Consider the following 14,543-nt stretch of genomic DNA (forward strand, 5'->3'; position numbering starts at 1 on the left):
TCAAAGAATTCCAACAAATTTTCCAGGCACAATTTCTTCTTAAGGAAACCATGCTGACTTCAGCCTATTTCATCATGTGCCTCCACGTACTCTGAAATCTCATCCTTAATAATGGACTCTAACAGCTTGCCAACCACTGAAATCAGTATTGTTGAATTAACAATTAATCCAGAAGTTACACTGTTTAATTAAACCCATGAAGTCAGTTTACAGGTTTTCAATCCAGAAATTATGAGCCAAATTTTACATTCTACAAAATTTAAATTTATGGCACAATATTTGCATTTTTTTCTAAATGCTTCCAGTCAAGTGTTAATAACTGAAATCGTTATCTGTCAACATACTTCACGAAAAACACTTCCTTTTCCTCTAATAATGATGCAGTTTTAAACAACTTAATTATGCAACATAAAGAGCAAAACACTGAGTTCAGTCCCACCTGTGCTCATTTCATTGCCAGTGCTGGGCATCACATTTTCTATATCAGCAGGAGCTCCATCCTCCAGCTGACCTTCAATTTTGCTAATTGTCTTTGCAAGGGAGAAATTGGAAAAGTCCTCTAAAACCGCAACATCATCAGCCATGTGCAATTCAACAGTTTTATGTTTAGCACTGAAATTTTAAAAACACAGGCACTTATTTTTTTCTTTTCAGTTCAGTAAAGAAATTTCTCTGCTGAAACTAGTTAATGATTTATGGTTAATTGGGACACATTGGGACCAGTGCATATTGGCTCAATTAGTTAGTTGCCCCAATAAGCCGAAGTTTCAAGGAAATAGTTAAACAGATATAAAGATAAAAATACTTTTTAACTGAGTAATAAATAATGTATTTAAATGAAATACAGAACAAATTAGAACACTACCAAAATTAATACCGCACCATAAAATTGTGTTATTTCCTAAAAGTCATCGATAAAGGAATTAATGTAGTATATGCTGCCGTGTTCTTTTGATTGACTAAGTGAACAAAATCAGTGCAGACACCTAGTGCAGATAATGGACTGCCTTCAAACAATGTTATTGGCAATTGCATCATCCAATTCTTCATTTTTATTATAACATTATTGATTTCTTCAATTTCTTCATAATTCCTAACTTATTGAAGTAGTGAAGTTGTTTAATTTTCACTCCTGACCATTTCTGGCATCTAAGTCTGAAACCACAGTAAACAAAACAGTTCCGAAATGTCATACTGCTTATTTCTCACCAACTATCAGTGACAAAAATCACTGCTTTCTAACACAAACCTACTCAAGTGATACTATTTAAAAACTGTTCTAAACCCAGTGTAGTATCTAATGGCTACACAACATGCAAGTGACTGACGTCAGTTAGAAACTGTTTGGCAATGTAGTGTTCTGAATAAACAAGGGAATCCCAGCTATTTTCTCAATTTGTTTTGTTTTTTTAAGAGATGTCCTAAATAAGCAACTGCTCCAATTAAATGATGGCCCAATTAACCAGAATCTACTGTATAGAATATTAAAACACACCAAAAAAAACAAATTTTAATCAATAACTAACATTCAAAAATAATAAATTAATGCTCACTTGGATACAACATTTAATGCACCTCTGTTGGTTTAATCATTAAATTATTTAAAGTGACAAAGCATGCATGAAAACATCTAAGAACATACAAAGTGTAAATGATAATCCCATTTGTAAGCAATCTCATTCAAATTTACAGAATGAAAACTGATGTGCCACAGCATCATTTTCACTTATTTATCATACTTGGCTAGTCAGTAACAATTTGACAGATTAACCCATAGTCATTTCATATTTCCCAAATCTGAAGCACTCTTTCCAAAAAAAGATTTGTCTTACAAGGGTTGTAGGACAAAATAGTCATAAATAAATTGCTTAATTTTGAATATGCTTGTAGCAGATTTCAATGAATCTTGCTACAACATATACTATTGATACTGACTTCTTACAAGCCAAAGGTGTTCAATAAAGAGCAACAAACTTCAGAATCAGATTACAATAGTAATATTGAAACTTAAAGACATAAATAACTTTAACAAAGTTAGGGTTGTCAGAGCTTACAGTGGGACATCAATCGGATGCAGAACTAGGCTGAGAAGTGGCTTCAACCCAGATAAGTGAAGTGGTTCATTTTGGTAAGTCAAATTTGAAGACAGAAAATGTCACTGTGGAGGATCTGAGAGGTCTTGGGGTCCGTGTCAAAGCTGCTGCACAGGTTGACAATGCTGTCAAGAAGGCATATGGTGTGTTGGCATTCATCAACCATGGGATTGAGTTCAAGAGCCGTGAGGTAACGTTACAGCTATACAATACCTTGGTCAGACCCCACTTGGAATACTGTGTTCAGTTCTGATCACCTCACTACAGGAAGGATGTGGATACTATTGAGAGAATGAAGAGGAGATTTACAAGGATGTTGCCTGGATTGGAGGGCGTAACTTATGAGAATAGGTTGAGTGAACTTGGCCTTTTCTCCTTGGAGCGACGAAGGATGAGAGGTGACCTGATAAAAGTGTTTAAGATGATGAGGGGCAGTGATCTTGTGGATAGCCAGAGGCTGTTTCCCAGGGCTGAAATGGCTCACACGAGAGGGCATAGTTATAAGGTGCTTGCAAATAGATACCGAGGGGAAGTCACAGGGAAGTTTTTCACACATGGAATGCACTGTTGGCAGCGGTGGTGAAAGTGGATACAATAGGGTCTTTTAAGAGCCTCTTGGATTGGTACATGGTGTTTAGAAAAATAGAGGGCTCTGCGCTAGGGAAGTTCTAAGTAGTTTCTAGAGCAGGTTGCATGGTTGTCACAACATTGTGGGCTGAAGGGCTTGTAATGTGTTGTAGATTTCTATGTTCTAAAGTTAAAGAAGTTTTCCTGAGCTAAGTTATCAATGCTGGGCTGGCACCTGCTTTAAATAGAACTATTGCAGAGGACACAGTGCAAAGAAAATACTGTTGTTCCACAGTTACTTAGACTGGCATGGCTTAAAACAACAAACTACCTTATGGGCAACACTCCAAATGTTGAGGAATGATGCCATCTCAGTACAAAAGTGAATTTAAATGAATTTTAAGAGTATGTAAGTCAACTCAGAAATGGTAAAAAATTTTACTTCACTCCAGAAATAAATGAGCTTTAGACATGTGATGATGAAAAAAAGACAATTCCTAAGCAGCATGCTTTCAGGTATTAAAAGTTTTCTGAGATACTAAGAGCAACAACATTAGGAAACCAATGATGGGAGAGTGTAGTATTTATATTAGAGCCAGGCCATTCAGAAAGGAAATTAGGAAACTGCTATTTGCAGGAGGTAATAGAAATTGGGATTTTTTTTTTGCAACAACAATTGATAATAGATAGATTAATAGAAGTATGAAAGGGTAGAGGGAAAATATGGTATGTGAAGCTAAATCACAGATCAGCAAAGATCTTAATGATTGGCAAAACAGGCTTAAAGGGCAAAATAAGCCTAAATAATTCGCAACCATTCCAGTTTCTGGCATCTCAAATTTAGTTTGTACAGGCTATAAGGATGCTTAATAAAAACAGACAATATTTAGTACCACATGGTTATGATCTATGTTCTATATGTATAAGCCTCAATAGATGTTGCTCATATAATGCCTTGCTTGTAGGAATTCTTTTGAACACTAGTTTATGGCACAAAATGTGCAGAAGACTTTACCTAGTAATTTTCTTCCCTTTGTTTGCAGAACATGATCTGCTTTGCTCCACGTTCCTCAATCCAATCTTACTTCTGTTCTGCAGCACATAATTTGGAAGAAAAATTATTACAAAACATTATCAGTTGTCCATCTAGCTGCATACAATACCAAATACATTCACAAAGCACAAAAATAACATATAAGCAAGTCATCGTGAGGAAAATTATGGAAAGTATGTGGTGCAAATTAATGCAGTTAAGTAATTTTGTTTTGGAGTTTCAAGTACGTTGGGGAGGGGGCCACTGCATTATTGATTAAGAGTTCATCACTACAGTAATAAGGGTGGCCCAGAGGCTCTACAAATGATACTGTAGAGTAAAGTAGAGTAAGAAAGGAAATAGACAATCACTTTGTTGGTATCATACCACTGGTCTCTCAGCAGGAGATGGAGGATAGGCATGTCAGAGAGAGGAGTAGAACGAACAGGATTGTGGTAGCAGAGAGGTTCCATTCCCCACAATTAACTGGGATCGCTTTAGTATGAAAGGATTAGAAGAAATGACATGTTTTAAATGTATCTAGGAGACCTTTTTACACCAGTACTTAGACCACCTACAGTGTATATGTATACGCACATACATACACACGTGTGTGTGTGTATATATATATATATAAATATAAATTCCTCTTTGACTCTTTTTGCCACTCATTTACACTAATTTTATTGATGCCAGTTAACCATCTAGCATGTTTTGACAAGTGGAAGGAAACGTAGAAACCTGCATAATCATTTGGAAATTCCGTACAGACAGATCTCAGGGTCAGAAAATAGAAACATAGAAAATAGGTGCAGGAGTAGGCCATTCGGCCCTTCGAGCCTGCACTGCCATTTATTATGATCATGGCTGATCATCCAACTCAGAACCCCGCCCCAGCCTTCCCTCCATACCCCCTGATCCCCATAGCCACAAGGGCCATATCTAACTCCCTCTTAAATATAGCCAATGAACTGGCCTCAACTGTTTCCTGTGGCAGAGAATTCCACAGATTCACAAATGAACCAGGTTGTTTGAGTTGTGAAGGGGAGTTTTAGCCACTATACCACTATGCTGCCCTACATGATTGATGCATAATTGTAATTAACATATTTAGATCTACAAATGGATACTGTAATTACAATTATTTTCATAAGTTGTTTTAATATTAGATATTTTCTACACCTGTCCTTCGCAAAAAACCTTTATATGTAAAAAAAACCTATTTACACAATATACAATGTAACACAAAAATAATATATTTCCTAAATTAACCAAAATGCTTTCCACATGTAATGTATTCAGTGAGCAAGTGCATTTTTATTTATGTAACTGTAATGTAAAGTAACATAGAACACACACCAGTATTTTAAAAGAGCTATTGAAAGCATGTTGACTTAGAGTTTTAAATGCTTGGCTGTCTAGTCTGTTCGTGGAGTACTTTATACATCTAAAGAGCAGCAAGTACTGTAATCCTGTTTGGATTCCCTAACTAGTGGCCTTAGCCTAACCACTCAGATTTTCACATCCACCATTTAGTAGTTAATTTAAAAATTATAGTTATAATGTCAAATAGGCATAAGTGCAAGTTTTTTAGACTTACAGCTGAGCAAACAATGTGATATACTGATCACCAAGTATCCATTTTTATAAATAGCTCATTTACTTGGACTACTTCATAGGAGCTATTTTGTCATTAAATTGCATGAACCATATGAATTTAGGAAAACTTGCAACACAAGATGGAATTTATAAATATGACAAATCGAACATTTGCTTACTTTTATAACATGTACAGATCTGAAATGGTACGTGTAATAGACATCTACGCTTACTGGTAGAACTAATATAAATAATCTGAATTATTATATACTATCTATACATTTTTATGTATTGTCTGCTCAACACACAAGATATGCCATTTGGTACAGAATTAGGACTTCTTATATTTCAAGTTCTATGATATTATTTTTGATTGTGAACTCAAACTTGGAAAGTGCAAATTTATTTTATAAACACTGCATTATTTGGAGGACTATTAACATTTTATGAAATACAGAGATTCACATATTGCAATGCATTTATCATTATTCTCACAGTAGTGAACCTTTCTTACTTTTAATATATTAAATTCTAAATACTGATTAATTTTAAAATCACAAATACCCTGACTTTCCTTGGAATTTAGTCATGCGAAGAACCAAATAAATTGGTTAAGGCATGAGGTTAACAACACCTTTATCCCCAGAAGTAATATAATAAAATTTACAATTAGTAACCCTGTTTCATCTCAGGTGAAAAGTTACAGGATCAACTTCCACTCCAGGGTCTTAGTGAGACATCCATTATAGTACTCAGGAAGTCCTGCACTGTTACATCCTTTGAAGAAGTAATAAAGTATTACAGTGAGGCTTCATATATTCCCTCAAATTATTAATAAGGGTAGGAAGGTCTCAGCCACTATTTATCCTTCAATTGTTACTACTAAAGTAAAGTATTGCATTATTTGGTTTTGGTGGTAACAGAATCTTGCTAACATAAACTGGATACATTACAGCTATGTACAGGTGTCCCCCGCTTTTCGAATGTTCGCTTTACGAAACCTGTTATGAAAGTCCTACATTAGTTACCTGTTTTCGCTAACAGAAGGTGTTTTCACTGTTACGAAAAAAGCAGCACGCGAAAAAAATCAGTGCGTGATAAAAGGCAGCACACACCCCGAGCAGCTGCTCTCCCCCAGATTCCGAACAGCATTCTCGCAGGTATTGCTTAAACACGTGCCTGTGAGCAGCCGTTAGCAAGATGAGTTCTAAGGTATCAGAAAAGCCTAAAAGAGCTCGTAAGGGTGTTACACTTAGCGTAAAACTAGACATAATTAAGCATTTCAATTGTGGTGAACGAAGTAAGGACAAAGTGAGTTTGGCTTGTGGAAGCTAACGAAGATGATGTTGAAGAGGTTTTGGCATCCCATGACCAAGAACTGATAGATGAAGAGCTGATGTAATTGGAAGAGGAAAGGATAACAATCAAAACCGAATGAGTAATGATAAAGTACGACTTTAATCTTGAAAGGGTACGTCGGTTTAGGGCATATTTGCAAGATGGTTTGAGTCTTTACAAAGAACTGTATGATAGAAAAATGTGCGAGGCTCAGCAGTCAAGCATACTGTCATTTTTCAAGACTTCCATGTCAGCCACAGCAGATGACGAACCTCGACCTTCGACATCGAGGCAAGCAGAGATAGAAGATGATGAGCTGCCTGCCCTAATGGAAACAGACGATGATGAGATGACACCCCAGTGTCCCACCACCTCAACCCCCGGGCCGCGGACAAATACCGATTAGTGGAGAATGCATCGCCTCTGATCTGGGCCGACATTTACGTGCCGGGCGGCACCTAATTAATTAGCTTATTTATTTTGGCTTTTTTCTTAAAGATGTGCTGTGTGCCTCCCGGCTACCGCTGTATCCCTGCATGCTTTGCGGATTGGTATCGGTTCGCTGCCCGGAGGGTGGGAGCCACTGCACCACCCCAACCTGCGGTGACTCAGCCGAACAAACCATTATCAGTGTGCTCGGTGTCTTCCCGATTCCCGTAAGTGATACTACACTATACATACATTATTTCTACATTAGGCTGTGTATTTTTACGTGTTATTTGGTATGATTTGGCAGCTTCATAGCTTAAGGGTTACTGGAGAGAGTGTTTCTGCTGAGAGCGCTTGCGTGAGATTTTCGCTACGGAGAACAGTTCAGGCAATGATTGCGGAAAAGTATTTCTACTTTATATAGGTTGGGTTTTTATCATATCATTCCTGCTTTTACTACATGTTACTATTATTTTAGGTTTTATGCGTTATTTGGCATGATTTAGTAGGTCATTTTTGGGTCTGCGAATGCTCACAAAATTTTCCCATATAAATAAATGGTAATTGCTTCTTTACTTTACAACATTCCGGCTTACAAACCATTTCATAGGGATGCTCTACCTTCTGAGGGCTATATGAATGCAAAATTTCATCCATGTTCTTGGGCTAAAATAGTAAAAAAAAATGGTGACTTAAGTTCTTATTAATAGCAAATGTTGTTGCAATGTATAAAATGATCCCAAGTTCACAGCAACATACAAATTTAGGCAATTAAATCAAAACCAGAAGGCTGCTCCTATGTTTATATCCTTCAGGAAGTAGTGAACAAACTATCTTGTGTTTGTTAAGGATTTAAGACATCATTCCTTGGAATTGTGGCAAAGTGATTTATACACAACAAATACTTTGGCAGTGAAGGGAAGGCAAGAAGAACAAAATCAATAGTTCTGTTTAACAATTTCATATATACACTCATTTTTAGAAATTCAGTAATGCGATCCTGATAACTTTTCTGAAGCAGATGGGAAATTTTATGTATAAAAATATAAATCTGAAATTATATTTTTCTTCATTGTGGCACTGCTTTCTCAATAAGAAAGATTTAAATTGAATATTAATTGAGTGAATTAGTTTGTATGTGCTACTCGTATTTCAGCTAAAAATATAGCAACACGTTGGCACTCATTAGAAGGCTTGTACAGCTTTTTTTATGCTTCCTATTCTTATAAATTATTTTCTCCTATTTTGGTAAGTCAACGGCTTCCTTTCCTCCATATGTCTGCCAAAGCTGGCCGAAATTAGAAAATGTCCATTTAGAAAACTCACATTTATTCAGAGCCTTTTACAGCACTAACTGGACACACAGAGAAAAGAGATAGGATGGCTGCATATTGACACAGTAAGTAAAGCTGCTGCATCATAGCTCAAGTGACCCAAATTCAACACTGACAGTGAGTATCGGAATAGAGTGAGGTGGAGGATAAATGCATGGCTGAGGGATTGGAGCAGGGGACAGGGATTTAGATTTCTGGATCACTGGGACCTCTTTTGGAGCAGGTGTGACCTGTACAAAAAGGAAAGGTTGCACTTGAATCCAAGAGGGACCAATATCTTGGCAGAGGGGTTTGCTAAGGCTATTGGGGAGAGTTTAAACTAAAATTGCTGGGGGGTGGGAACTGAACTGAAGAGACAGAGGAAGGGGCAGTTGGCTCACAAATAGAGAAAGATTGAAGACAGTGTGAGAGGGAACATAGGCAGGTGAAAGAGGAGCGCTGATGGTTTGAGATGTGTCTATTTTAATGCAAGAAGCATCATGATCAAAGCGGGTGAGCTTAGAGCATGGACTAGTACTTAGAGCTATGATGTTATGTCCATTTCAGAGACTTGGATGGCTCATGGGCAGGAATGGCTACTGAGAGTGCCAGGCTCTAGATATTTCAGAAAGGCAATAGAGGTGGGGGCGTGGCACTGCTGACCAGAGATAGTTGTCACGGCTGCAGAAAAGGAGGAAGTCATGGAGGGATTGTCCACTGAGTCTCTGGGGAAGTTAGAAACAGGAAGGGGTCAATAACTCTACTGGGTGTTTTTATAGACCACCCAATAGTAACAGGGACATCTAGGAGCAGATAGGGAGACAGATTCTATCTAGAATGGTGCAGTAATAACAGGGTTGTCGTGATGGGGAATTTTAATTTCCCCAATATTGATTGGCATCTCCCTAGAGCAAGGGGTTTAGATGGGGTGGAGTTTGTTAGGTGTGTTCAGGAGGGTTTCTTGACACAATATGTAGATAAGCCTATAAGAGGAGAGGCTGTACTTGATCTGGTATTGGGAAATGAACCTGGTCAGGTGTCAGGTCTCTTAGTGGGAGAGCATACGGAGATAGTGATCATAATTCTATCATAGCATTGGAGAAAATGTTTAACTGGAGTAAGGGGAAATATGAAGCTATCAGGCAGGAACTTGGAAGCATAAATTGGGAACAGATGTTCTCAGGGAAATGTACAACAGAAATGTGGCAAATGCTCAGGGGATGTTTGCATGGCATTCTGCACAGGTATGTTCCAATGAGACAGAGAAAGGATGGTATGGTACAGGAACCGCAGTGTACAAAGGCTGTTGAAAATCTAATCAAGAAGTAAAGAAAGGCTTACGAAAGGATCAAAAAATTAGGTAATGATAGGGACCTAGAAGATTATAAGGCTAGCAGGAGGAGCTTAAGAATGAAATTAGGAGAGCCAGAAGGAGACATGAGAAGACCTTGGCGAGCAGGATTAAGGAAAATCCCAAGGCACTCTACGAGTATGTGAAGAGCAAGAGGACAATGACAGGAGAAAAGTGTGTATGGAACCAGAAGAGGTAGCAGAGGTAATTAATGAATACTTTGCTTCAGTATTCACTAAGGAAAAAGGACCTTTGGCGATTGTAGGGATGACTTACAGTGGACTGAAAAGCTTGAACATTTAGACATTAAGAAGGAGGATGTGCTGGAGCTTTTGGAAAGCAACAAATTGGGTAAGTCACTGGGAGTGGACGAGATATACTCCAGGGTACTGTGGGAAGCAAGGGATCAGATTGCTGAGCCTCTGGCAATGATCTTTGCATCATCAACAGGGACAGGAGAGGTTCCAGAGGATTGGAGGGTTGCAGATTTTGTTCCCTTATTCAATAAAAGGAGTAGAAATAGCCCAGGAAATTTTAGACCAGTGAGTCTTACTTCAGTGGTCGGTAAGTTGATAGAGAAGATCCTGAGAGGCAGGATCTATAGACATTTGGAGAGGTATAATTTAATTAGGAATAGTTAGCATGGCTTTGTCAAAGGCAAGTCATGCCTTATGAGCCTAATTGAATTTTTTGAGGATGTGACTAAACACATTGATAAAGGTAGAGCAGTAGCTATAGTGTATATGGATTTCAGCAAGGCATTTGATAAGGTACCCCATGCAAGGCTTATTGAGAAAGTAAGGAGGCATGGAATCCAAGGGGACATTGCTTTGTGGATCCAGAACTGGCTTGCCCACAGAAGGCAAAGAGTGGTTGTAGATGGGTCATATTCTGCATGGAGGCCGGTGAACAGTGGTGTGCCTCAGGGATCTGTTCTGGGACCCCTTCTCTTCATGATTTTTATAAATGACCTGGAGGAAGTGGAGTGATGGGTTAATAAATTTGCTGATGACACAAATGTTAGGGGTGTTGTGGATAGTGTGGAGGGCTGTCAGAGGTTACAGTGGGACATTGATAGGATGCAAAACTGGGCTGAGAAGTAGCAGATGGCATTCAACCCAGATAAGTGTGAGGTGGTTCATTTTGGTAGGTCAAATATCGTATTAATGGAAAGACTCTTGGCAGTGTGGAGGATCAGAGGGATCTTGGGGTCCGAGTTCATAGGACACTCAAAGCTGCTGTGCAGGTTGACTGTGTGGTTAAGAAGGCATATGGTGTATTAGCCTTCATCAACCGTGTGACTGAGCTCAACATCCAAGAGGTAATGTTACAGCTATATAGGACTCTGGTCAGACCCCACTTGGAGTACTGTACTCAGTTCTGGTCACCTCACTACAGGAAGGATGTAGAAACTATAGAAAGAGTGCAGAGGAAATTTTCAAGGATGTTGCCTGGATTGGCAAGCATGCCTTACAAGAATAGGTTGAGTGAACTTGGCTTTTTCTCCTTGGACCGATGTAGAATGAGAGGTGACCTGATAAAGGTGTATAAGATGATGAGAGGCATTGATGGCGTGGATAATCAGAGGCTTTTTCTCAGGCTGAGATGGCTAACATGAGAGGACACAGTTTTAAGGTGCTTAGAAGAAGGTACAGAGATGTCAGGGGTAAGTTATTGTTTTGTTTGTTTTTTTGTTTTACACAGAGAGTTATGAGTGCATGGAATGGGCTGCCAGCGACAATGGTGGAGGTGGATACAATAGGGTCTTTTAAAAGACTCCTGGATAGTGTTGGCACGTGGCCAATTGGTTAAGGCATCAGTCTAGTGATCTGAAGGTCGCTAGTTCGAGCCTCAGCTGAGGCAGCATGTTGTGTCCTTGAGCAAGGCACTTAACCACACATTGCTCTGCGATGACACCGGTGTCAAGCTGTATTGGTCCTAGTGCCCTTCCCTTGGACAACATGGGTGGTGTGGAGAGGGGAGACTTGCAGCATGGGCAACTGTCAGTCTTCCATACAATCTTGCCCAGGCCCACGCCCCGAAAACCTTCCAAGGCGCAAATCCATGGTCTCACGAGACTAACAGATGCCTATTCCATTCAAATTCAATTCAGGATAGGTACATGGCGCTTAGAAAAATAGAGGGCTATGAGTAACCCGAGATAATTTCTAAAGTAGGTACATGTTCAGCACAGCATTGTGGGCCGAAGGGCCTGTATTGCGCTGTAGGATTCTGTTTCTATTGCTGTCTGTGTGGAGCTTGTATAATCTCCCTATGAATGTTTCAGTTTCTTCCAAATACTCTTGTTCCCATCCACATTCCAAAGACCTATAACTTGTAGATTAACTGCCCAGTGCAAATTACCTCTGGTGTATATCTGAGGAGGAAGAGGATGCTGTTAATCGGAATATAGTAAGAACAGATTACAGGAAATTCCATGGGGAATGGGATTACTTTCTGAGCCAAATCAGTCTTGATGGAATGAAGTAGCCTCCTCCATTGCCACTTCAGGGTTCAACAGCTTCAAAAAGTATATATAAAATAAAAGGAAATGGGGACTAGAGGGAGGAGACAAAGTCTTCAGAATATAAGGTAATACAAAAAAATTTAGAAAGGGATAAGAATTTAACTTCAGGCCACATGACTTCAGACAAAATTAGAAGAAGGGTGGTAAATACAGGACTAAAGGTGTTATATGCAGTATAGGAAATACAGTAGATGGTAAGTCAGAATTTGGCAGGTATGACATTGTGGGCATCACTGAATCATGTCTGAAAGAAGATCAGAGCTGGGAGCTTAACATCCAAGGATACACATCATACTGAATAGACAGACAGATGGGCAGAGGGGGTGGGTTGTCATTGTTGGTTAAAAAAAAATGAAAATCAAATCCTTTGAAAGAAGTGATGTAGAATCTTGTTGGTAGAGTTAGGAAACTGCAAGGATAAATAGACTCTGATGGAAATTATATACAGGTCTCTAAACATTAGCCAGGATGAGGAGTATAAATTACAATGGTAGATAGAAAAGGAATGTAAACAAAAGGGCAACATTACGATGGTCATGGAGGATTTTAATAAGCAGGCAGAATGGGAAAATCAGGTTGGCGCTGGATCACAAGAGAAGGAATCTACAAGACGACTTTTGAGCAGTTTGTGGTTGAGCCCACTAGGGAAAAGGCTATTCTGAATTGGGTGTCGTTTAATAAACTAGATTTATAGCCAACTTTGCAGGCAATACAAAGATAGTGTTGAGGAAGCAAGGAGTCTGCAGAAGGACTTAAGATTAAGAGAATGGGCAAATAATTGGCAGAAGGGAAGTGTACGGTTATGCACGTTGATAGAAGTAGATATATCACTTCTATCAAAGTGCATAATCATACACTTCCCATAAAAGCGTAGACTATTTCCTATACAGGGAGAAGATTAAAAAATCAGAGGTACAAAGGGACTTCTAAGTCCTTATGCAGGATTCCCTAAAGGTTAACTTGCAGGCTGAATGGGTCGTAAGAAAGGCAAATGCAATCTTAAAAGGACTAGAGTAAAAATATAATCCTGAGGCTTTATAAGGTATTGGTCAGACCACTCTTGGTGTATTATTAGCAGTTTTGAGCCCCTTATCTAAGAAAGGAGATGCTGGCATTGAAGAGTGTCCACAGAAGGTTTGAGGGAATGATCCCAAGAATGAAAGGGTTAATGTTTGAGGAGCATTTGATGGCTCCTGTACTTCTGGAGTTTAGAAGATTTCGTGGGGGGGGGGGGGGGGGAGGGTGAATATCATTGAAACCTACCAAAAATTGAAAGGTCCACATCGAGTGAATGTTGAGAGAATGTTTCAAATAAGGAGAGTTGAGCACCAGAGGGTACAGCCTCAGAATAGAAGGATGTCCTGTTGGAACAGAGATGAAGTGGAAATTTTTAGTCAAAAGGTGGTGTATCTGTAGAATTCATTGCTACAGACTACTGTGGAGGCCAAGTCATTGGGTATATTTAAAGCAGAAATTGATTAGCTCTTGAATAGTAAAGATATCAAAGGTTACAGGGAGAAGGCGAGAGAATGAGGGTAAAACAGAAAATAAATCAGCCATGGTAAAATGGTGGCGCAGACATGATGGGCTGAATGGCCTAATTCTGCTCCTATGTCTTACTCTCTTATGGTCTTTGGTGTATGTGGTGAGCCAAAAGGTTTGTCTGTGCTGTATTCTGACTTTATTTCTAATGTCTAGTGAAATTCCGTAGTCTCAGACAAGGTTGGTCAATATAGTTGCAAAGAAATATGGAAACATGAAAATAGATTTGGAAGAGTAAACAAAGCCTTGATTGAGGAGATGCATTTCAGAGAAGAAATTTGAAGGAGATATAAATAGTGAAGTAAGCAGATGTAACTAGGGTAAAGAGATTTAAGTAAGTAGATGTAACTAGTATAGAAAAGAAATATCAATAAGCTGGTCAAGAAATGAAGTATCACAGGAAGAACTGAGGATTTCAAAAAAAAAAGGAGTTTATGGAAGTACAGAGTGGCTAAGCAAGGAGGGATTCCATGACAAGAGGAAATTTATTAAACTTCAGGCATTGATGCTGCACGTTTTGATATGTAATAATGTACTATTTTCAATGCTATATCCAGAGTTAAGTTGTCAGTTGTTGGAATGGTAATTAGAAATAGTCAGCTGTAATCAATAATACAATCAACTATAAGAGACATTATAGTTAGAAAATTATGAAAATACAGTAGTGGACACTTTATTAGGTACACCTGCTCATTAATACAAATCAGCCAATCAAGAGGCAGCAACTCAATAAATAAAAGCATGCAGACAA

General features: G+C 38.7%; 1 protein-coding gene across 5 annotated transcripts in view; it reads right to left on the reverse strand.

The window, feature by feature from the left end:
* tex9 (testis expressed 9) overlaps window positions 1-14,543 on the reverse strand; it is a 118,795-nt gene that overhangs the window by 70,584 nt on the left and 33,668 nt on the right. For all 5 annotated transcript variants that reach the window (XM_072278456.1, XM_072278459.1, XM_072278460.1 and 2 more), the window contains 2 exons: window positions 3,676-3,752; window positions 440-612 (listed from right to left, as the gene is read on the reverse strand). In XM_072278456.1, coding sequence (XP_072134557.1) covers window positions 440-612; window positions 3,676-3,752 — 250 coding nt within the window. The remainder of the gene's footprint in view (window positions 1-439; window positions 613-3,675; window positions 3,753-14,543) is intronic.

The sequence above is a fragment of the Mobula birostris genome, chromosome 14 (assembly GCF_030028105.1).
Source record: "Mobula birostris isolate sMobBir1 chromosome 14, sMobBir1.hap1, whole genome shotgun sequence".
NCBI classification, from domain to species: domain Eukaryota; kingdom Metazoa; phylum Chordata; class Chondrichthyes; order Myliobatiformes; family Myliobatidae; genus Mobula; species Mobula birostris.